General features: G+C 33.7%; 1 protein-coding gene across 1 annotated transcript in view; it reads left to right on the top strand.

The window, feature by feature from the left end:
* Window positions 1-23734, top strand: part of LOC114328881 (acetylcholine receptor subunit alpha-like 1) — a 349590-nt gene that overhangs the window by 283284 nt on the left and 42572 nt on the right. Inside the window, exon 6 of the mRNA XM_050655379.1 lies at window positions 6480-6581. Coding sequence (XP_050511336.1) covers window positions 6480-6581 — 102 coding nt within the window. The remainder of the gene's footprint in view (window positions 1-6479; window positions 6582-23734) is intronic.

Below are 23734 nucleotides of genomic sequence, written 5' to 3'. Positions count from 1 at the left end.
CGGTTTCTGACTAGTTTGACTGTTTGCTAGAACAAACCTATTGTCTACCGATTTGACTTTCGAATATTATGTCAAAACAATTTTATTTCATCGAATTGTCGCGTTAATTTCATTAAAACAGGAACACAATAAGATATATTTGAAATAAATTAGTAAACAATATCTAAATACTAGTTTATTGCATGTATTATAATTACTTTAAGGCCATATTAACATACCTAAATTAACACGCGTGCGGAAAAGTAACACGTGTGCGGAAAAGTAACACGCGTGCGGAAAAGTGAAACTTTCTAAAATAAAATTCGTACGCGAAAGTAGACATTTTTGCACGCTCGTAGAAAAAAATTATTTCGTTATATAATAGTAGAGTGGTTCCAAATGCTGAAAACGTGAGGTAAAAAAAGTCCCTATTAAAATATTTTCATGTTTGCAGTTGTTTTCTCATAATATCGTAGAGTCGTACCTAATATTATTTATTTATTTATTATACGGGATAACCCCATTAACAATTAAAATTACAATATAAGTTAGGATTCAAAACATAAATAATTAAAAATAGTCTCCCGTTTTGTACCGCGCACGTGGCTTTGGGAGTATAGCAGGGTAGTCTGCTATATCTAGGGCCTACGGTATACAATGAAGGTAACAGGGCCAGTGCTACGCTTCAACCGCCTATTATTACCCCTGGTTTTACCCAAGGTACTCATTTTATTCAGCCTGAGTCGACCTGGGGCCTATAAACATTTTAAAAATGTCTAGTTCTTCTTGCCGGCGGTAGGATTTAAACTCTGGACCACCGACACGCGAGCCAAGCACACAACCGCTTAGCTACGCCGGTCCCCCTATAATATAAATATGCCCAAATACATATAACAATAGCAATAACAATAATAGCCCAAAACATAAATAATTACCTATAGTATAAAATCAATAAAAAAAGTTACATTCAAAAAGTTTACTCAAATTCAAAAATTACTGGCTATCACTAGTGGAAAACTATGAGTTACCAACATGATAACCAGGAACAATCTACTAGTTATCCATGCAGTAAGGACATAAATCCAGCAATTAGAAGAAACAGCTTAGAAGGAACTACTCCACCTGTAAGAACTCAAAAAGACAGTTCCAGTTCACTAGATGAACAGCAGATATATAATATATAGTCAAAACACGCAACAACGATCTACAATCGAATTTAACAAATTTTTAAATTGATAAGCCGCAAGAATATCTTCCAGATGCAGATGTGGCAAAAAGTGATGGTGAATGGGTAGCAGTCCACCACAATAAACGTCAACGCAAAGACGGCAGTCCTGATTTGAAAAAAACCAAACAGGCTACACTCAATGATTATTGGCTGAGTAAAACTATTTATACATCTAACAGATACGATTTACTTGAAGATGATACATTTCGTGAAGAAGTTAAAACTTTGGAAGACCGAAGAGAGGAACAGCCACCACCCATATTTATACAAAATATTAAGTGTATCAAACCACTATAGGAATTACTACAGCAGATAACTCCAGAAACTCCAGGTTAATATACTTTAAAATGTCTTGCTAACAATCAAATGAAAGTTCAAGCTGATTCATCAAAAACCTACTCATTAATCGCAAAATCTCTATTAGAAAAAAATACTCAGTACCATACATACCAACTAAAACAAAACCGAGGATTTCGAGTTGCTATACGTCATATCTACCTTTCAACAGATCCAGACGATATTAAAGAAGCATTGCTGGAGCACGGGCATACAGCACTGAACATCTCTAATATTGAGCAAAGAAGCACAAAGAAAGATCTGCCACTATTTAATATAGACCTTGCTATTCACAGCAATAATAAAGATACAGTGATGAGAGTACTAATAACCGGCAAAATAACGCAAAAGATGGAAAATATATTAAGTTGTGAGATAAAAAGAGATGAACCTAGTGGAGGTGTTAAATTTAGCGATAGTAACTTATTGACATTATATTGATTGTTTCCCACCTTTAGACGTATCGGACGAATTTAAGAAATGCCACTGTCACAGTGACAGTTTTAGTTGACATACTCCTCTAATACGTCTAAAGGTGGGAAACAATCAATATGATGTCAATTTATATGTTACTATCGCTAAATTTAACAACTCTACTAGTTTTATTCCTTTTTATCTCACAATTTAATATGTTTTCCATCTTTTGCGCTATTTTGCCGGTTATTAGCACGCTCATCACTGTATATATGAGATCACGAAATTACTCAATACTATTGTCACAGTTGAGCCACCGCATCCGAAGAGGGAACTACCCCAATGTCAAGGATGTCAACATTTTGGCCACACACAAAATTATTGCCCACAGGAGTCCGTGCTGCGTAAAATGCATAAGAGATCACCTATCGTATAAATGCCCAAAACAAAAGAATATAAAAGATGTCCAATGTGTAAATTGTAAGGCAAATAATCCTGCAAGCTACAAGGGATGTTAAGTATACAAAGAGCTGCAAAAGAAAAAATTTCCATCGCTTTGAGAAAAAAACGCAAGTCAACCACCTCGTGTTGCATATTCGTCAATCACTCAACCAAATATCAGTTATGCGAGCATTGCTGCAGGAAAAGATAATAAAAATACAACTAAAACAAATGAGACTACTCACGAAACCGAAACAGCAACTCCTCAACATATACAAAACAATTTAGAACTTGTGGTGCATAAGCTAATGGAAAGAATGGATAAGATGTTTGATCTAATAATGTCTCTGATATCTAAGCTTAACCTTCAACACTAAACTTAAGATGTGCTGTTGGAATGGCAATGGCTTAACTAATCATTTCCACGAAGTAAAAGCTTTTATTTATTCTCATAATCTAGATGTTATGTAAACCTTAAGTTTTTCAAAACCTGCTTAATTTTATAGACAATTTTATGTAAGTATCTATAAATTTTTGCGTGAAGTTCGAAATCGTAACAATAATCTAGTGTTGCTAAGCTACAATGTAGCTTAGTAACTGTCAACTTCGATAAATAATTTGCGAATTGTCATTTTTTTTTTCGACAAGGTTATGTGTTCAACAAAGGATTTATCTTGTGAACTGTCATTTTTGATAAATATTTTGCTTGTTCTAAAACATCATAAAAAGAACACAGTAAATTTTAATATCAATAACAAAACAATATTAAAGAATAATAAGAAAACTAACAGTAAATAAAAAACAACTATTCTACGTAGCCTCCACCAACTTCAAAACATCTCTCCACGCTATTTTTAAATTTTTTATAGGTAAGCGTTTATTAGCACGTCTGGGGTGATTCCTCTGACGGCATTAATGATTGCTTGTTTCTGATCTTCAATATTATGATTTAGATTTCTTTCGTAAACTTTCTGTTTTAAGAAAACCCATAAAAAGATATCCAAAATAGTTAAATATGGTCCAATATCCATATCGTCCAATCCATCTTTCAGAAAAAGACTCATTTAGCCATCCTCTTATCAGCAAAGTCGAATGTGACGAACAGACATCATGTTGAAAATACATTTTACGTCTTTTCTCCAAGGGAGGTTTATCTAATAGTATTAAAAGTTGCCTAACAAATCCAAATATACTTCCTGATTTAACGTCTCCTCCAGAAAATACGATCCGATTATTCGATCTGGAAAAACAGCACACCAAACATTTACCTTCTTATAAAATTGACTATTACGTTGAATCCTGTAATAAAGATTTTCACTAGCCCAATACCGACAGTTTTATGATGAAAAAATTCCATTTGACGTGAACGTGGACTCGTCAGAAAATAGAATATTGTAGTGAAAGAAGCGGTCATTCATAAGTTTTTCAGCAATGATTGAACCAAAGTCAAGTCTGGTGTCATAATCACAATATTGTAAGATGTGAATAAATTTTGGTTTGAAGGGATGAATGTTGTTTTGATTGAATATTTTCTGTACGGACTTTTGCTAAAGCCAACTTCCGCTGCTCTTTTTCGTAAAATAAACTTTGGATTTTCTCCTGACTGCATAGATGGGGCAGTGCAGTAGCCGCAATCATCGTCCTCATTATACGTCGTTTTCGATGTTTTTCTGTTTTTAACAGATCCTTTCTCATTGAATTTTTTATGTTTCCTCAATCCAGTCTGCGTAACAAGTACATCTGGATATTTTTGAAGTCATACTTCTTTACGATCGAGAGTGAAATTTTATAATTTCCTGGCGCATGCGCAGACAGACAGTATGTAGTTCGTTGCTAATCTTCCAAATTATGTATGTATCAGCGCAAATAAGTCATTAAAAGAATATACATATTAGTGTTTTTAATAAAAATGTATTATTTATTATAATTTTTGTGTCTTTGGATTTGTCTTCATCGGGAATAAAATATTTTATAATAATAGTAAGTATATTTACTTTAAATTTTAAAGTATTTTTATACTTCACTGGGTCTATTAAATTTGTCAGTATGTATGGGAAATCTTGTAACCTGTCAAAACAAAGGGAGTATAGCTCAGTGGAAGAGCGTTCGTCCGGAGATCGAGAGATACCTGGTTCAAATCCGTGTGTTATCTAACTTTTCTTTATTTTTGGTAGATATTGTTTTAATAAAAATGTTTGGAAAGTAGTAAGTAAAAATTAGTTTAATCTTTAAATAAAATACAAATAACCTATTGAAAGTATATTTATTTCGTTGAAATCATATAATAGAAGTATAACTTCTTACGTGCGTACAAAGTACACACACATTCTTTTTTATTGAACATTTCAATCGCATGTCGGTACAAACAGGTCCAATTCTATAACACTTTACAAGATAAATTTTTTGTTGGATGCTTAACATTGTCTTGTCGAAAAATAATGACAATTTCTCAAATTATTTATCGAAGTTGACAGTTACTAATAGTCTAAGAGCTAGAGCCGAAAAATCATCGTCATAAGTAATATGGAGTTTGACATGTGAAATGTGTCTATTGTATATTGATAATTATGACCCCTTTCAGGCTGACACCTCAGTGGATACAGGAAGTAGCAATAAGGGATTCAAGGGGAAAGTTAGTGTAGTCTTTAAAGGTTTTCACCTCCTATTTTGTTAAACCTCCATCGATTTGCATGAAAATTGATGAGTAGTTAGAACATACCTCAGGAAATAAAAATGATTTGGTGCCAACTTGCACTTTTATCCTGGGGGTGGATACCACCCCTTCTCGGGGGTGAAAACGGTTTTATTAAAAATAACCCCACAAATCGATAGAGGGACAAATTATAAGTAAAAGTTATATCATGTTATTAAAATAAATCAATACTTTTAAGTGATTAAAGATCAAAGATTTGTCTGTTTAAGAGCACATGCGTTAAGTTACGGATGATAAAAAGAACATATTGATTAATTGTATGTTACTAAAATATTATTTTTATATTTTTTCGATATTATAAATTTAGAAAAATTGTATTCGAATATGTCAAATGTACCCATTATTGGACACCACCAGTATCTGGACATATTCAGTTTATAATGAAAAATAAATTCAATTAAATATCGAAATAATATAAAAATAATATTTTACTAACATACAATTAATTAACATGTTCTTTTTATCATCCGTAACTTCACGCATATGCTCTTAAATATACAAATCTTTGATCTTTAATAACTCAAAAAGTATTGATTTATTTTAATAACATGATATAACAAATTTTACTTAAAATTTGTCCCTCTATCGATTTGTGGGGTTATTTTTAATAAAACAGTTTTCACCCGCGGGAAGGGGTGGTATTCACCAACAGGGTAAAAGTGCAAGTGAGGTGAAAACCTTTAATGACTCCACTAACTTTCCCCTTTCATCCCTTATTGCTACTTTCTGTATCCACTGAGGTGTCAGCCTGGAAGGGGTCATAATTGTCAATATACAATGGACACATTTCACAGGAAAAACTCCATATTACCTATGACGATGATTTTTCGGCTCTAGCTCTCCGTCTATAAGCTACATTGTAGCTTAGCAACACTAGATTATTGTTACGATTTCGAACTTACAAAAATTTATAGGGATTTACATGCAAAACTTTTTATCAAGAATAACACTTTTCGCTAAAATTGAAAATGAAAAAGTTTTTCCTCTTGGGCACCCTATCTGTGGACACACTGTATATTATTTGTAGATAAGACTTAAAAAGAAATACCTTTGATTCAAATAAATAACCGTGAACAAAGTGTTGCATTTTTTGCCATCAGTATATTACTTGAATTTATTTTATGTACCTACCGTTACATCTTCAAAAATTGTATGGAAAACATAAGGTTGGCTAATTTACTTTATAATAGTATACAAATCCACCCCTGGGGAACTTCAATAAATCTTGTCTTTTCCATTTTCTGAAAATAAAACCTGGTGAACTGAATGCACTGGACAAATCTCCAGAGCGCCATAACCTCTACGTAACTGTCTAAATTCACACGAGAAATCGATCTGTAGGTAGTAAATAAATCCTTTATTTTGCAGGTTGACCTGAGGCATCTTCAGCAAGTCCAGGACTCTAATAAGATTGACGTCGGAATTGACCTACAGGATTATTACATATCAGTAGAATGGGACATCATGAAGGTAATTTTGTAAAATTTATTAACTAGTTCATAGACGTTACATGTATTTACACAGCAAGAGGATAAATTACAGTAATTTATTGTTGTGCAAACAATCTTAATTCCGTTAAATTTGTATTTATGTCATAATCAATAATTATTTTAATTTTTCATGATGACAATAATAAACATATTAGTCCTTTTCTACAGTTACATTTCTAATTTATACAGGGGATCTATTTGTCAGGAATTAATTAAGCTCATAAACAAGGTCATATTATAAACTTAAACCTTTGCCTGTGTCAATAGTCCAGGGGCCAGGGTTATGTCGGAAGTGACGGGAATTTGTTATAAATAATTTATTTGTGTCTTCTTCTTTAAGTGCCGTCTTCCAATCGGAAGTTGGATATCATCATCACTATCTTTACTCTATCTACCGCTGCTCTGAAGAGTTCTGTAGTTAAACCAGTCCCTTAAATTCTTCAACCATGACGACACTTTCCTTTTTCCTATACTCCTTCCGCCTCTTAACTTTCCCTGTATTATCAGTATTAGCATTTCATATCGCTGTACCCTCATTACGTGTCCGAGATATTGTAATTTTCTTATTTTTATTGTGTTTATTATTTCGCATTCTTTGCATATTTGTCGCAATACTTCCGTGTTCGTTTTCTTATGTGTCCATGCTATTCTAAGCATCCTTCTGTAATACCACATTTCAAATGACTGCAGCTTATTTATGTGTTCTTGCTTTAATGTCCAGCTTTCAAGTCCTTATTGCAGTATAGAGAACAAGTAGGGGAGATATTTGCCTGAGACGGCATACTGGCTGAGATGGCACGCGTTTTTCGTAATCTATTTCAAATTTGGTGCCTTATGTGACAGTTTTCAGTTCCTCAAGTTAGCATGTGTCAACATTGTTGAACTTATGCATGTTAGTTTTGTATTGACAGCAGTAGCCTTTGGAGTGTTTAATAAGTAGGACAATATTGTTGCAATTCTAGATGGGTTCAGGGATTAAGAGAATTGTTACTCTGTTTTAACAAGTTTATTAAAATTCCTAATAAACTAAAGTACAAAAATAAGTCCTCCAAAATTCAAACGTGACAAAAACAATTATTATGACAAAACTTCTAAATTATATAATAGGTTAAAAAACGGTCTGAATACAATGTTGCCTGAGACGACATACTAAACAAGAGGATAAGATGGCATAGGTATGTCATCTTAACCTTACGGGTTTTCATACTGCATTCATTTTGTTATATGATTAGAGTTTTTCATTACAGTTAAAAGTCGTTATAAGAGGAATTCGAACCGAGAAAGTCGATGTTGAAACAAGTGACGAGGAAGATGCTGCTTGAATTTTTTGTAATTACCTCTTTTCATTATCTCATTCTCGAGAAACTTAACTAAAATGCCAAATGTGTGGCAAGTGGCCATATTCCGGTATGCCGGTGTACCATAGACTGCAAAAAAAAATGATTTGTGACTTATGTCGAGATTAGTGCCTTTACGGTTTTTGTTGCAGAAAATTGTTTTCATTTTTACAAACGCATTTCTTGCTATTTCTCTCCTGGTTGTTATTTCTGTTGTTTGATCATTTGTCTCTGAAGTCGAAGTTCCTAGGTATTTAGACTTATTAACCCTTTCTATCGGTCCTTATTTGTGAAATTATTATAATTCGTAAACTAACAAATATAAATCATTTTTACAAAATGCAATTTGTTTAGTATTTAGCAAGTACATATTTGGTCTTACATTTAGTTTACTCTTAAAATTAACACCAAACTCTCATTTTATATGTATGTTATTTTAAAATATAAATGATGTATACTCCATATGTTATTGACTTACTAATCGCGGTATTTGTATCGCAAATTCCTCGGTAGAATGCAGTAGGATGTGGTTACCAATATTACAGTACCTGGCCAAATTATTAGGCCAAGCAAGGAAAAGTTTACTATATGAAGTTATTTCTCTCATGATTATGAATATATTTGAAAAAATATTGCGGTATTCCTTTTTTGTGGATATTAACTCTTGAGGTGCGTATCCATTAGGTTCGCTGCTCCGCGCTCACTGTAACTTTAAAGTGCGTTCGTTTTTTGTGCATATTATCTTTAAGGTGCGTATCCATTAGGTTTGGTGCTCCGCACTTCCTGTAACTGCTCCAATCGATACGACATGTGCTCCTTTACAGGTAAAGGTGCGTATCCACTAGGCTCGGCGCTCCAATCGGTGGCGATTTATATGTAGAGGAGCGCATGTGGTATCGATTGGAGCAGTTGCAGGGAACGCGGAGCAGCAAACCTAATGGATACGCACCTTAAAGTTAATATCCACAAAAAAGGAACACTACAGTATTTTTTTCAAATATTTTCATAATCATGAGAAAAATAACTTCATAATATAGTAAATTTTTCCTTACTTGGCCTAATAATTTGGCCAGATACTGTAATAATAATTATAATAGTCTCCCGTTTTATACCGCTAACGCGGCTCTGGGATTATAGCAGGGTAGTCTGCTATATCTAGGGCCTACGGTATACAAGGAAGGGACACGGCAAGTGCTACGCTTCAACCGCCTATTATTACCCCTGGTTTTACCCAAGGTACTCATTTTATTCAGGCTGGGTCGACCTAGGGCCTATAAACATTTTTAAAAATATCTACATGTTCTCGTCGGCGCTGGGAATCGAACCCCGGTCTACCTGCGTAGAAAGGTCAGACATCTACCGGCTGAGCTATCCGGGCCCACAGGTTATATAGATACATCCGGTTCACAGCGTAATACGCCTTTGGGTTCCCGTTCGCCAAACCTGTCTATTCTGCCAGTTTTATTGAGAAAGAGTTCTTGCTGACATTGCTTTTGAAATTCCTTGGATCCATGTTGTTGGTGGTCGTCCTCGTGTTCTTTTCTCTGGTGGTACCCATTCTAATATCTTTTTGGGTAGTCTTTCTGCCCCCATACGTCTAACATGTCCGTACCATATTAGTTGTTGTTTTTCGATGTCTTCTATAATTGTTTTTTGTACTTTCATTTGTCTCCTGATGTCCTCATTTTTCACATGTTCTAATCTAGACTTTCCCGCTGCTCTCCTCCAAAAATCCATTACAACTGCTAATAGGTTACCTTTAAGTTTTTGTCGTAACTGCCACACTTCTGAGCCATAGACAATTACTGGTTTCAATATGGTATTATATATTCTTTTTTCCGTTTCCGGTCTTATATTTTTTGCCATAATACCGAATTGAACGCACCTATAACTTGTTTTTCTTTGGTTATTCTGTCTTTTATGGCTTCATCACTTCTTCCTGTCTTTGTCAGTTTTACCCCCAAATATGTACATTGGTCACATTTCTTAATAGTTTCATCTTTTAAGTCGAGATCATCTGCAGTATTTTCTCCTCCTACGCAAAGATATTGTATTTTTTGGACATTTACTTCGAGGCCCCATTTTTGGTACTCTTCCATTAGTTTTCTAGCCATATACTCCAGGTTTTCTTTGTCTTGGGCAATAACTACCTGGTCATCTGAATAGTGCAGCGTATGTAACGTTCCATCCCCAATAGATAGCCCCATCTCTTTACACTTCTTCTTCCAGTGCCTGAGTGCTTCATCGATATATATATATATATATATATATATATATATATATATATATATATATATATATATATATATATATATTGATGTGATCTTGATTATTGATATGAGATAATATTCTTATATGTTACTTAATTTAATCAATGTATTAATACTAATCTAATTAATTAACCAGATCACATATCAATATGTTTTCAATCTCAGGGCGAATTATAAATTAATTACTTACTTCCGTGGCTTCTAAATATTTCTTAATGGTTCCTAATCGGGATAGAAAAGAAAAGAGTAAAAAAAATACACATATGGGTTACAATTATAATCAAAATATTTTTTATTTTATTTATAAGGCAATCAATGCTTAATATTTGCTATTTCTTATTATTCTTAAACATAACATTTACAAATGGGAATCTTATTTCCTTTTGGTTTTCAATTGAAAGTTTTTATTAACATTTAACTATTAGGAGTTATTAGGAACAACTCTATTTAAGTTTGATGAAGCTTTTCTGATATTATTGATTATGTTATTCAATTTTTTTATGTGGAATTTAATACGAAAAACCCATACATTCATGTCCAAACAAATGAGACTGACCTTTTCCTGGTGAACTGAAAATGTCCTCACACAAGACCCTTTCCTGCTATCCTTGGCTGCGATCAAACCTCGTCCTGGCTTCCAGTGATGTTCTCCTTTGAAAAACTAGCTCGAATAGCTCTCGTTCCTGCTTTTGTCGTGATGCTGTGTTCTACCTTTTTCGAAACTGCTATCAGCTACCGGGACACTCTGGGCTCAAGGAGGTTCTTTTACTCTCGACCTGGCCTACTTCTCGTTCCACGATAGATACTCCACACTCACGGAACTACACCGGCTTTCTCACTCCTCGAACACTACCGTCTACTACTCGACTTCACTTCTCGACAGCTCAAAACATTCTGATCTCACTTTGTCATCCATTCCCCTACTTTCTAAATATCCCTTCCAGATTCACAAATCAATCTTCCACCACCAACTCTCATTCGTAATATTCCTCAAAACCAATTTTTAATCTTTCTAAATATGCTTAATGGATTTCAAAAGAAAATATTTAATTCCCATTCTAAAATACTTTCTAACTATTTACAAATTTTAATGACCTATTCTCTCTTTCAAATGAGTCTTATTTAGCATAGGCTAATGATCGAAACCTTCCGCGAAAAACGATAATGAACTATCATCTATTTCACTGAGTTTTATTTAGCATAGGCTAATGATCGACCTTCCGAGAAGAACGATAATGGTACGCGTCATTCACTTTGTTTATCTAAGCACATTGTTCCGAGTTTCGTACGCTTATTCTAATCACTTCTTAAAATTAAATATAACAATTTGTTGTATACAGGTTGTTTTAAATTTATATGCCCGTGGTTGAGAAAATTGAAAATATTTTATATTAAATTGAATTCTGTTTATAATTATCAAAATTTAATTTTCATATCAAATAGAAATATAACAAATCCCCGCCTTGTATTCGATAAAATTTATCTGCATTTTTAAATAAATTTTCTCGAGGCAAAACCAACTCCCTGTATATTTCCTTACTTTAATCTACGTCTTATATCCTAACTTACTATCTACTTCATGTAATTCTGTCTTTTATTCGTGATATTTGTATACATCGTGAATATTATAAATTCCTCGGATTTTTTCCGAGTTCCTGTGCCTCAACTCATAACTATTTATCCCATTTTCATTATTCACGATGTACGGGCCTTCGAAAACAGGCATCAACTTTGCGCAAATGCCCCCAGGAAGATTTGATACTCGTAATGCCCTCACGAGTACTTTTTCACCCTTTTGGAAAGTCACTGGTCTTCTTTTTCTATTGTTTTCCTGTCTTTGGATATATTTTTCGTTGCTTCGCCGTAATCTTCTCTGTACGGTTTCAAACACCTGTTGATATTCTTTTGGCTCTTGATCTTCCCATGGCCTTATCGGCAATACACCCTTCATGATGTATTCTGGGGTCTCTTTTGTTACTGTGCTCGGAATTGTATTTAGATACCTTTCTATTTCCGCCATTTTCCTGTCCCAGTGGCGATGTTGACCATCTGTTGCAATGCGAAGAAATTTCGTCACTTCCTGTATGAATCGTTCCGAAGGATTACTCTGTGGATGCCTGATGCTGACAAAATTTGTCTCTATTCCTCGTTCTCGAAGTTGTCCCTTGAAACGATCATTTCGGAAATACGTTGCATTGTCCAGTAGAATCTTTTTTGGTGTTCCTACTATGGCTATAAAATTGTCGATTTTTCTTAATATCTCCTCCCCCTTTGTGGTGCGGCAACTATATAATTTTACGTATTTTGAAAACACATCCACCATTACCAGAATATGTTTGTTTCTTTTAGTGGTCATAATTAGATCGCTTAACATATCTATTGCTACAATGTCTAGTTTGTTTCGGGCTTCAATATTTTTGGCAATATTTTCGTTTTTGAAATTCCGACTCTTATATTTTTGACATACATCGCACTTCTGGGTAATTTCCTTTGCAATGCGGTAATCCTGTCGGCTGATGTAATTTTCCCTAAAAACGAGCCAAACTTTTCTGCTACCGATATGCCCATTGTCCTCATGTAATTTCTTTATTATCTTTTCGGCCAATGTCTGTGTCACTAAATATAGTTCCTTTCCGTCTATTCTCTTAAAATATATGTCATTTTCTACTTCCGCTCTTCTTTTCTCTCTTTCCTCTAGGTCTTCTTGGTTTGTCCTTATCTCATTTAACGAATATATCCCTTCTTCTTGTATTAATCTATTTAGTCCCACCTGTAGAGTAATTGTTTCCTTTTTTCCCGTGTCCTCATCCCGTGTTAGAGCGTCGGCTATTATGTTGTCTTTTCCTTTTATATATCGGAACTCAAAATCATACTCCTGTAATAATAGAATGCCTCTATGTATTCTATTATTTACTAATCTATTCTTCATGATATGTACTAAAGCTGCATGGTCTGTTTCGATTGTGAATTTTGCTCCCAATAAGTAAAACCTCAATTTGTTTACGCAATATAGTACACTGGCAAACTCCAATTCTGTAACACTATATTTTCTCTCATGTGTTTTAGTCACTCGCGATATAAAACATATCGGCACTTCTTGGTCGTTTTGTATTTGAGACAGAACTCCTGCAAATTTTTGTATGGACGCATCAGTTCGGAGTATAAAAGGTAAATTGTAAATGGGGTGGTATATTTTCGTTCCTTTTGCGAATTCTCGTTTTAATGTTTCGAAAGCTTCCTCCTGTTCTTCTTTCCAATTCCATTTTATTCCTTTTTTAAGCAACTTTATCAGAGGGATTTCCTTTTGGCTCAAATCGGGAATCAGTTTTTTAAAATAATTAATCGTGCCAAGAAAACCTCTCAATGTTTTCAAATTCCTTGGTCTTGGGTATTCATCTATGAGCTTGACTCTGTCTTCGGATAATCTTACTGTTTTGGTGTCCAATTGAAAACCCAAATAAATGACTTCTTTTTGAAAAAATTGACATTTTTCTATGTTTAATTTCAATCCCGCTGTGTCCAATTCTTCCAGAATTATTTCTATGTGTTTCAGATGACTCTGAGTATCTTGTGAAAAAATTAATAAATCATCGATATAATGAACTATGAAATCTTCGTGGCGATTCAAAATGGTATGTAGAGCTCGGACGAGTGCAGCACAAGCACTCTGCAATCCAAACGGCACTACCTTAAACCGGTAGACAATACCATCAATAGAAAAAGCGGTGTAGTTTCTACACTTTTCAGCTAACGGTATCAACCAAAAACTGTGTTTTAAGTCAATTTTCGAAAATATGTGTGACCCCGTGATTCTTCCAAAAATGGCCTCGATGTTTAGAGGTGATTCATATTGTGATACAGTGTGCTGGTTGATATTCCTGGCATCTAAACATAATCTCAATTCTCCACTGCTTTTCTTTACTATCACAATCGGGTTAACATACGGTGAATCACATCTTTCGATGATTTGATCTTCCAACATTTTATTTATTTCTTCTTTCACCTCTTGTCGATACTTGTATGGAATCGGGTAAGTCTTTGATCGAAAATTTCCCAAGTTTTTCACCTCAAATGAATGTTCGTACTTTTTAGCCACTCGGTTTTCCTCATTGATCAAATTTTCGTAGTTTCTTAACATCAACCGCAATTCTTTTTCTTTCCCTTCTCCACATATCAATTTTCTGTCTTTTTTCTCAGATTCTTCACACATGTTTACCGTGCATTCTGCATCCTCGTTTGCATATACCTCCTCTTCAAATACCACTGTTTCAATCATATTCTTTTCACTTTCATTTTTTAGCTTTATTTCTTCTTCTGGGCTCAACTCTTCTTTTGAGGAGCCACAGGTTTCATTTTCTTTTATCTTTTTCTGACCTTTTCTCCTTTTTTTTCTTTGTCCTTGCTTCGCTGCCAAATTCATTTCCACTGTTTGTTCTTTACCTGATTCGTCCGTATTTTGTTTCTCATGTTCCTTTTCCTGTTCTTTTTCTTTTTCTTCTGTTAGTTTCATCGTATTATTTTTAAAATCTATCACTACATGTTTTTCTGCCAATTCGTCCACTCCTACTATCATGTCATGCGACATGTTTGGCAGTATTACACATTGTAGTGCATACATATTCTTGCCCAGTCGTACCATTACTCGTATGCCTTCATTTATAGTTGCCAATGTCCGTTTGTTTGCGCCCACTAAATTTACCCTAGGTATTTTATAAATTAAATTTGTTAAGTTAACTTCTTCTATTAGTTTTCTGTTGACCAATGTTATTTCCGATCCAGTATCTATCATAATTTTAATTGGTGTCTCGTTGATAAATCCATCCACAAATTTTAAATTAACTCCATTTTTCTTTTCGTTGTTTCCTGCCAATTTAATAAACTCCTTGGGGTGACAAAAGATTCCTGTTTGATTTTTGGTTTTTAGTGAGCGCCGTCGTGAAAAGACGCCGGTTGCTCATCGTTGTTTATATTTTCGTCATAATGTCTCTCTCCGTCATATTCATCTGTCTGGGTATTATTTACTTCTCTTCTATTTTCTCTTGGTCTGTCGGATCTGTTTCGGTTTTCTCGATATCCCTGTTCATTTTGTCTACCATTATTTCTGTTTTCTTGATTTGAGCGTGTGGTGTTTCTATTCTGGTATCCTCGATTTCTGTCCTCATTCCATTGCCTATTTCTTTGTTCATAATTTCCTCTTCCGTTGTCTCTATTTTCGTTTTCCCTTCTGGGATTAAAATCTCGTCTTGTATAGTCCCTCCTATTTTCATTTCTATCTCTGTAATCTTGTGTTTCTCGGGGCCTGTAATCTTCTCGCGACCTTCTTGATTTTCTTTCTCTTAGACGTGATTCTCTTATTTGTAGGAATTGGCATAAACTATCTATGTCTTTGTAATTTTGCAATGTGATATGGTCTTCCAGCGTTTCCTCGAAATGTCTTGCAATCAGTTCGACTAATTGTTCCGATGAGTAATTATATTGTAAATGTTTTGCATTATTGTAAATTTGCAAAGCATATGTCCTTTCTGATACACCCATCCTATCATTGTATTTCCCATTTCGCAATTCCTTGTTAATGTCCAATTGTTGGACTTTTCCCCAGAAATAATTCAAAAATTTTTGTTCAAATTGTTGCCAATTGCCGAATTCTTCTTCTTTACTATCGAACCATAGGCTTGCTTCATATTTGAGATGGTTTCTGATAGTTTCTTTTGCTGTTTCGAAATTTCCGATGCGCTGTATTTTCTTTTTCAGGTTATTTATGAACGGCACTGGGTGTAATCTTCTTACGTCCCCGCCAAACCTTATCTTCACGTCATCTGTGCTATGTATAACCAGTTCTCTTCTTTCTCCGACATTTTGTTGAGTATTGATTTCCGCAATCTTTCTTTCCACTTCTTCTATGTCTGCTTGAATAGCGTTTTGCAACTTGTTTTCCAAACTTTCCATTTCTTTTTTCTGGCAATTCGTTATCTCCTTTATTTTATTTTGAATTTTCATTTCTTGTTCTTTCATCCCGTTTTTCATTGTTGTCAAACATCCTTTTACTTCCTTTTCATACTTTCCTATGCGTTCCTCCATTTTCTTGTTGTTCTCTTCTATTGCTTGTTTTGTTTCCTTCTGATTTTCTTGCATTATTCTTTTTGTTTCATCTATTGCTTGTTTTGTTTCTCTTTGATTGTCATCCAGTTTTTGTTGTGTTTCATCCATTTTTTGTGACTGGAGTTGCATAAGTTGTAATAGTTTATCTATTCCTGATAATTCTTGCTGTTCTGATGCCATGATTGTCGTGTCTAAAATATCTTCTTGGTCTGAATATTCTTTTTGTTTTTTGTTGTCCTTGCTTTGGCTTCTTGTCACAGACATTTGTTTTCAAGAAGTACTGTCCCCGCCAAATATGAAATTTTACTAGTATGTTACCAAGACGACTTTTTCTCACCCAAATATTATAAATTGTCAATAAATATATCAAATGCAAATATCGTAAAAATAAAATATTAAATCAGCTATGTAAAATTTGTACCTAAAGAGATCTAAAATTTTATGTTATCACATGTAAGTATCTCACTTTTTACCACAGGCATATAAATTTTCAAATACCGGCTTTACTCTTTCTATCCTTCAAATTTGCCACTAGAAATACTTTACAATGCTTTCCACGTTGGACGACAGTTGATGTGATCTTGATTATTGATATGAGATAATATTCTTATATGTTACTTAATTTAATCAATGTATTAATACTAATCTAATTAATTAACCAGATCACATATCAATATGTTTTCAATCTCAGGGCGAATTATAAATTAATTACTTACTTCCGTGGCTTCTAAATATTTCTTAATGGTTCCTAATCGGGATAGAAAAGAAAAGAGTAAAAAAAATACACATATGGGTTACAATTATAATCAAAATATTTTTTATTTTATTTATAAGGCAATCAATGCTTAATATTTGCTATTTCTTATTATTCTTAAACATAACATTTACAAATGGGAATCTTATTTCCTTTTGGTTTTCAATTGAAAGTTTTTATTAACATTTAACTATTAGGAGTTATTAGGAACAACTCTATTTAAGTTTGATGAAGCTTTTCTGATATTATTGATTATGTTATTCAATTTTTTTATGTGGAATTTAATACGAAAAACCCATACATTCATGTCCAAACAAATGAGACTGACCTTTTCCTGGTGAACTGAAAATGTCCTCACACAAGACCCTTTCCTGCTATCCTTGGCTGCGATCAAACCTCGTCCTGGCTTCCAGTGATGTTCTCCTTTGAAAAACTAGCTCGAATAGCTCTCGTTCCTGCTTTTGTCGTGATGCTGTGTTCTACCTTTTTCGAAACTGCTATCAGCTACCGGGACACTCTGGGCTCAAGGAGGTTCTTTTACTCTCGACCTGGCTTACTTCTCGTTCCACGATAGATACTCCACACTCACGGAACTACACCGGCTTTCTCACTCCTCGAACACTACCGTCTACTACTCGACTTCACTTCTCGACAGCTCAAAACATTCTGATCTCACTTTGTCATCCATTCCCCTACTTTCTAAATATCCCTTCCAGATTAACAAATCAATCTTCCACCACCAACTCTCATTCGTAATATTCCTCAAAACCAATTTTTAATCTTTCTAAATATGCTTAATGGATTTCAAAAGAAAATATTTAATTCCCATTCTAAAATACTTTCTAACTATTTACAAATTTTAATGACCTATTCTCTCTTTCAAATGAGTCTTATTTAGCATAGGCTAATGATCGAAACCTTCCGCGAAAAACGATAATGAACTATCATCTATTTCACTGAGTTTTATTTAGCATAGGCTAATGATCGACCTTCCGAGAAGAACGATAATGGTACGCGTCATTCACTTTGTTTATCTAAGCACATTGTTCCGAGTTTCGTACGCTTATTCTAATCACTTCTTAAAATTAAATATAACAATTTGTTGTATACAGGTTGTTTTAAATTTATATGCCCGTGGTTGAGAAAATTGAAAATATTTTATATTAAATTGAATTCTGTTTATAATTATCAAAATTTAATTTTCATATCAAATAGAAATATAACAATATATATATATATATATATATATATATATATATATATATATATATATATATACAAACAACTAGTTTATTAGGGTTGCAGTCAGAAAGTTGGCCAGGATGTTAAAGAAACACTCTTTTGACTTTTTGTCTAGCTTTCGGAATGGTTTTATTCCTTTTTCAAGACTTAGTCGTTGAGATTATTTAAAAGCTTTATGACCCTCAACAATACTAACACAAACATAGAATACAGAAAATAATGGACAAAATACATTCTAAAATTTGGTAAGGATGGTAAATTTTTATATTTATTCTATGACATCTTTTGATGGTGTCACACCGGCGCTAAGTGCCGGCGCAAATTGATCCTAAGCGAACACAACCTGGCACCGGCGCGGTGCGTAGAGAGTTCTGCGCATCCTATATCAGTGAATACAGTGCCAGGTCTACACATTCGAACGTTTGTCATCGAAACACAGTTTTCTGGTGTCGCGAGACGCGTGACTCAATTCTCAGATGTGGTTTTGGTTTCGAGATGGACGTAGAGAAGCTAATAGAACTCGTTCGGAATTACCAGTCTGATTTTTGCATGAGAGTTTAATGAAAGGGTAACAAATCAATTGGAAGTTCTGTCCCACAAAATACATGGGACGTTTTCGTAGTATGACGTTCCAAATTTTTAACCTGTTCCACAATTAAAACTTCCCCTGTTTCAGTGTTCCCGTACATCAAAGTTTGTCTGACGAGACACCGTTAAGCTATTAACAAATTTTCAGCTTGCTATTAATCAACTTTTTGTTGGTACGCGGGATCCAGGCCTAGAAATACAATGTCACAAATGATGGCGTAATCCCTTTTCTGTAGGTATAAAAATTTTGTAAATATCATTCATTTCTTAAATCTACACAACATTATCATTAAAAATGATTCATTACTAAAAACAGTTAAGCACATCTGTGAATATCGCATATCCTCAAATAAAATGTGTCATCATACCGGGCTTGTTCATGCTTAAAAACAAAATATGTAGACGAGATATAAATATATGTAATAGGTAAGCAGTTTTTGCAACGACAATCAAATCACAATCAGTGTTGTTTATAATAATAGTATCGGCATCGGCTGATAAAATAATTAGTTTTTAGCAAAGTTCGCACCTTTCGGGACACTGACGTACATAAAAGCAAATTTGTTAATTGTTGAGAAAACGTAGGTATTTAAAGTTTTAAAAGGTACAAATGAGATGCAAATTACAAGAGGAAGTAGAAATCTATTGTCCACAGTCCTAGTTATTAGGATTTTAGGATTAGAATTTTTCTTAAACATCACCTCAAAGCTTCCTTTTCTTTATTCATTATTCTCAAGACCTCGACGTTTGTGACTCTCTCCGTCCATGATATTCTCAAGATTCTGCGATACATCCACAATTCAAATGCCTCTAATTTTTAGGTATCAATCTTTTTCAGCGTCCTTGACCCCATTCCGTAGAACAGCACAGAAAGTACGTAACATCTCATCAGGCGAAGTTTCATTTCAAGGCTCAAATCTTCCACAGAACACTCTCTTCATTTTAGTGAATATGGATCTTGCTTTTTCTATTCTTATTTTGATTTCTGCTGAGCTATCGTTGTCTTCATTTATAAAAGTGCCTAAATATTTGTATTTGCTAACTCGATCGATAATTTCATTGTGTAAATATAAATTTTGGACATTTCGATATTACCATAAATTTAGTTTTCTTTATGTTCAAAGATAGTCCATATTCTTCGCTGCAGTCGCTGCTATCTTATTCACCAATGTCTGTAGCTCTTCAAGTGTTTCTATCAGAACGGTGTCGTCGGCAAATCTCAGATTGTTTAATCTAACACCATTTATTTAAATACCTATGGATTGCTCAGAGAGTGTTCTATTCATTACGTCTTCGAAATAGAGATTAAACAGGGTTGGTGACAGTATACACCCTTGTCTCATACCTCGCTTTATTTCAATTTCTTCAGTGGTATTATTCTCTACTCTCACTACTGCTTTCTGATTATAGTACATATTTGCTATTAGTCGGATATCTCGTTTATCTAAATTCTTTTCTGCCAGGAGTCTGATTAGATGATCATGCCGCACTTTATCAAAGGCCTTGTTATAATCTATGAAACACATCAGATACAGATACATCGTATTTTGTAATCAGTATTTTGTACTCAGTATCTACCACTGAGACCCGGTATCAAAAGTAACCGTTACACGTCCGCACTGATTTTGCCCGTCCCTCTATTCGTTGCAGAGACAGCCAACGGTTGGGTTTTGTTGTGAACAATATGCGGTGGGCTAGAAAAATAACTACACAGGTCACCTGTCCCGCCGGTGCCAGGTTGTGCTCGCTTAGGTTCAATTTGCGCCGGCACTAACCGTTGAAAACATTGTTTTTCGCATAAATGATGATTGTATCTGCTTTGTTGAGACCTGAAACTATTCTTTTTCGTATTTTTATAATAAATTAGAAAGGCATTGATAAGCACTCCTTAAAAATCTTGAAATCATGGTTTTTTGGAGGTTTAAATGTGTTTTGCCCAATTTTTGAATGTCCTAATGGAATCAGTTAGTTAAAATTATACCTAATACCTATACCTATTCCTAATCTATAAAAAACCCCTGATTCAACCTATTTTGAAGTCTATAAAATGGGGAAAATCCTCAATAACCTTATAGACGTTACGTTGTACTGTACTGTACCGTACGGAACAATCTGGAAAAAATCAGAAACATAATATTTGATAAAATCACAACTTAAAAAAATAGACCTGCAGCCATCTCTAAACAAAGTTACGTGCTTTTTTAGAAGAAAAATTCATTTGTAGGTTACATACACTCAACCAACGGTTTTACAAAAAATAGACAAGTTTTTTAAAAACATTAACTGTGCATGTAAATTAACTGTGTAAAAATCAAAACGAAAAAATTATGTTTTTTGATAGTAAATAAATATTAATAAATGAATCTTTTAATTTTAATTTTTAAATATTTTAGTTGGACTAAAAACCAATGGGAAACTTGGACAAAGTTAATCGAAAACCAACGCACACGAAATGTTTGTTTCGAATCATAACTCGTAAAAAGGAGATGAGTTATTAAAACCATTAAGCGATCGTAATTCCTACATATTTGTATTAAACACACCCCAACACAATTACAACTAACAGAATACATAAGATAAACAATGAACAATATAGTACATCATAATACATAGATAAATAATATGCCTGATCAAGTTCTCGAGACGTAATGGTAATTGGTAAAAATGTGATGGGAAAATTTCTAATCAAAACACTACTAATCGAGAAAAAAACCACTCAAAAACTCTAAAAATCCACGCACACGCAGCAGTAATCTTGTCCTGAGGTGCCATATACCCATTCCACTTCCCAAGTACTCTTCTATTGTGGCAACCACTGTCATCAAAATTTGCGTGTCATTCATCCTGGAAACGAGGACTCTCGTAAATATGACGTCTTCACCTCGTAACGTACAGGACAGCATGATGTGTTATAGTCCCGTAGTTGTCGGTGCTTTGTTGCGTGCCCGGTGACCGAATCTCTGGCCCGAATAATACACATAATATTAGTGATGTTGAAAAAGTAACTATTCGTTACAAAGTACTCGTTGCTTACAAATATCGAAAGTAACGATTACTATACAGAGAGGCAAATCGTTACTTTGATTATTTTGATTACTCTGATTACTTCGTTACTTCGTACCAATCGTATCAGAGCGAGTACCTATTTGAGTATTGTATCTACAATCGGTTGATATCGGAATCGGATCGGTATCCCACGAGTGTCGGTATCAGTACAGTTAACTAAAATTTTATCTATGAAGGGCGAAGGCTATGAAGAGTTTTACAGGATTACAGGGCACTGAGAATTAGCTGAAACAGAGGGAGGTAAATCATTTAACAAAGCATGCACCCAGAAACAGATGTATATACGATAAAATACGATTTGTCGAGGTAGATAATTCACAGATGTTTGTTCCTTTGAAAATATAAATGCAACACATTTTAATAATAAATACACACTATTCTAATCAGCCCTAGAAAAAAAATACCTAGCTTAGATTGAGCGGAAAAAATGTAGAAATGATAATATTTCTAGACTTTGATCATCATCTTTAATTTTACATGTATGGCATTGTTTTTATTAGACCAGGGCATTTAACACTAAAAACACAGGAATAAATCTATTTTTAAATATAGTAGGTACATAGAGACTTGCAACTTTTTGCATTGTATTTAGGATTAGGATGACGTCTGGAAAAAAGTCTGAAAAATAAAAAAAAAATGGTGTACATATCACGTCTCTACACCTAGTAGAAGCAGAGTTATAGCTAATGAAAAATAGGTTCATATTCGTCAAATTTCAAATGCAATACTTTAACTTGAAATAACCAAAAATGAAGCACATTTCGGGGAAAACTCATTTCAACTTATTTAAAGTGTTTAAAAAAAGCTTAATTTTTATTTTATAAAAAAAATTTCTAGCATCAAAATTAAACAAGTTACGCTCAAAATAAAGTCTTTTGGTTTTGGTAAAAAAATCGAGAAAATCACCCCCTAATTAGTATCTTAAATGAACTTAATCGTTACAACTTCACAAGTTTCTTGACTCGTGTATATATTGTTTATATGATCTGTAAGTTTCATCGGTTCAAAGTCCTTATTATTGAAAGGGCTGTAGTTAAAAGGGGTTGAACGAGTCACTGATCACGAATGTATGCAAATTTAGAAACCCCAAATCTTAATCGATTTTTGTCTAACAGAAAAACAAAAAAATACATGATATTCAGAAAAGCAAATCTGACTTTTTTTGTTTTTCAAAATTTCTGGTATCTCTAACAATTTTTAAGTTATTTTGAAAAAAAGGCATATTTTTCAAAATTTAAATTTTTAAAATTTTTATTTTGAAACCAAATTTTTTCAAAAATAAGTACATACTTTGAATCGATGCAACTTACAGATCATATAAACACAGCATAAGTAAAATAATTTGTGGAGCGGTAACGATTAATTTCATTTAAGCTGCTAATTAGGGGGTGGTCTTCCCGATTTTTTTTTGCAAAATCAAAAGGGACCATCTTTATTTTGAACGTAACTTGCTTAAATTTAATGCTAGAAACTTTTTGTAAAAACAGAAATAAAGCTTTTTTTAAACACTTTAAAAAAGTTATAAAGGGTTTTCCCCAAAAAGTGCCTCATATTTTGGATATTTCACGTCGAAATATTCTATTTGAAATTTGGTTAATATGAATCTATTTTTCATTGGCTATAACTCTGGTTCTACGAGATCCAGAGACCTAACGCGTACAAGATTTTTTTTACTTTTTTGGGCTATATTTTTGCTAGGAACATTTTTTTTGACAAAATACTTACTTTTTGAGTTATTTGCGAAAAACCGTCTAAAAATGTGGTTATTTTGTTGAAA

The sequence above is a fragment of the Diabrotica virgifera genome, chromosome 7, assembly GCF_917563875.1.
Source record: "Diabrotica virgifera virgifera chromosome 7, PGI_DIABVI_V3a".
Classification (NCBI taxonomy): domain Eukaryota; kingdom Metazoa; phylum Arthropoda; class Insecta; order Coleoptera; family Chrysomelidae; genus Diabrotica; species Diabrotica virgifera.
This window is presented reverse-complemented; position numbering and strand designations above follow the sequence as displayed.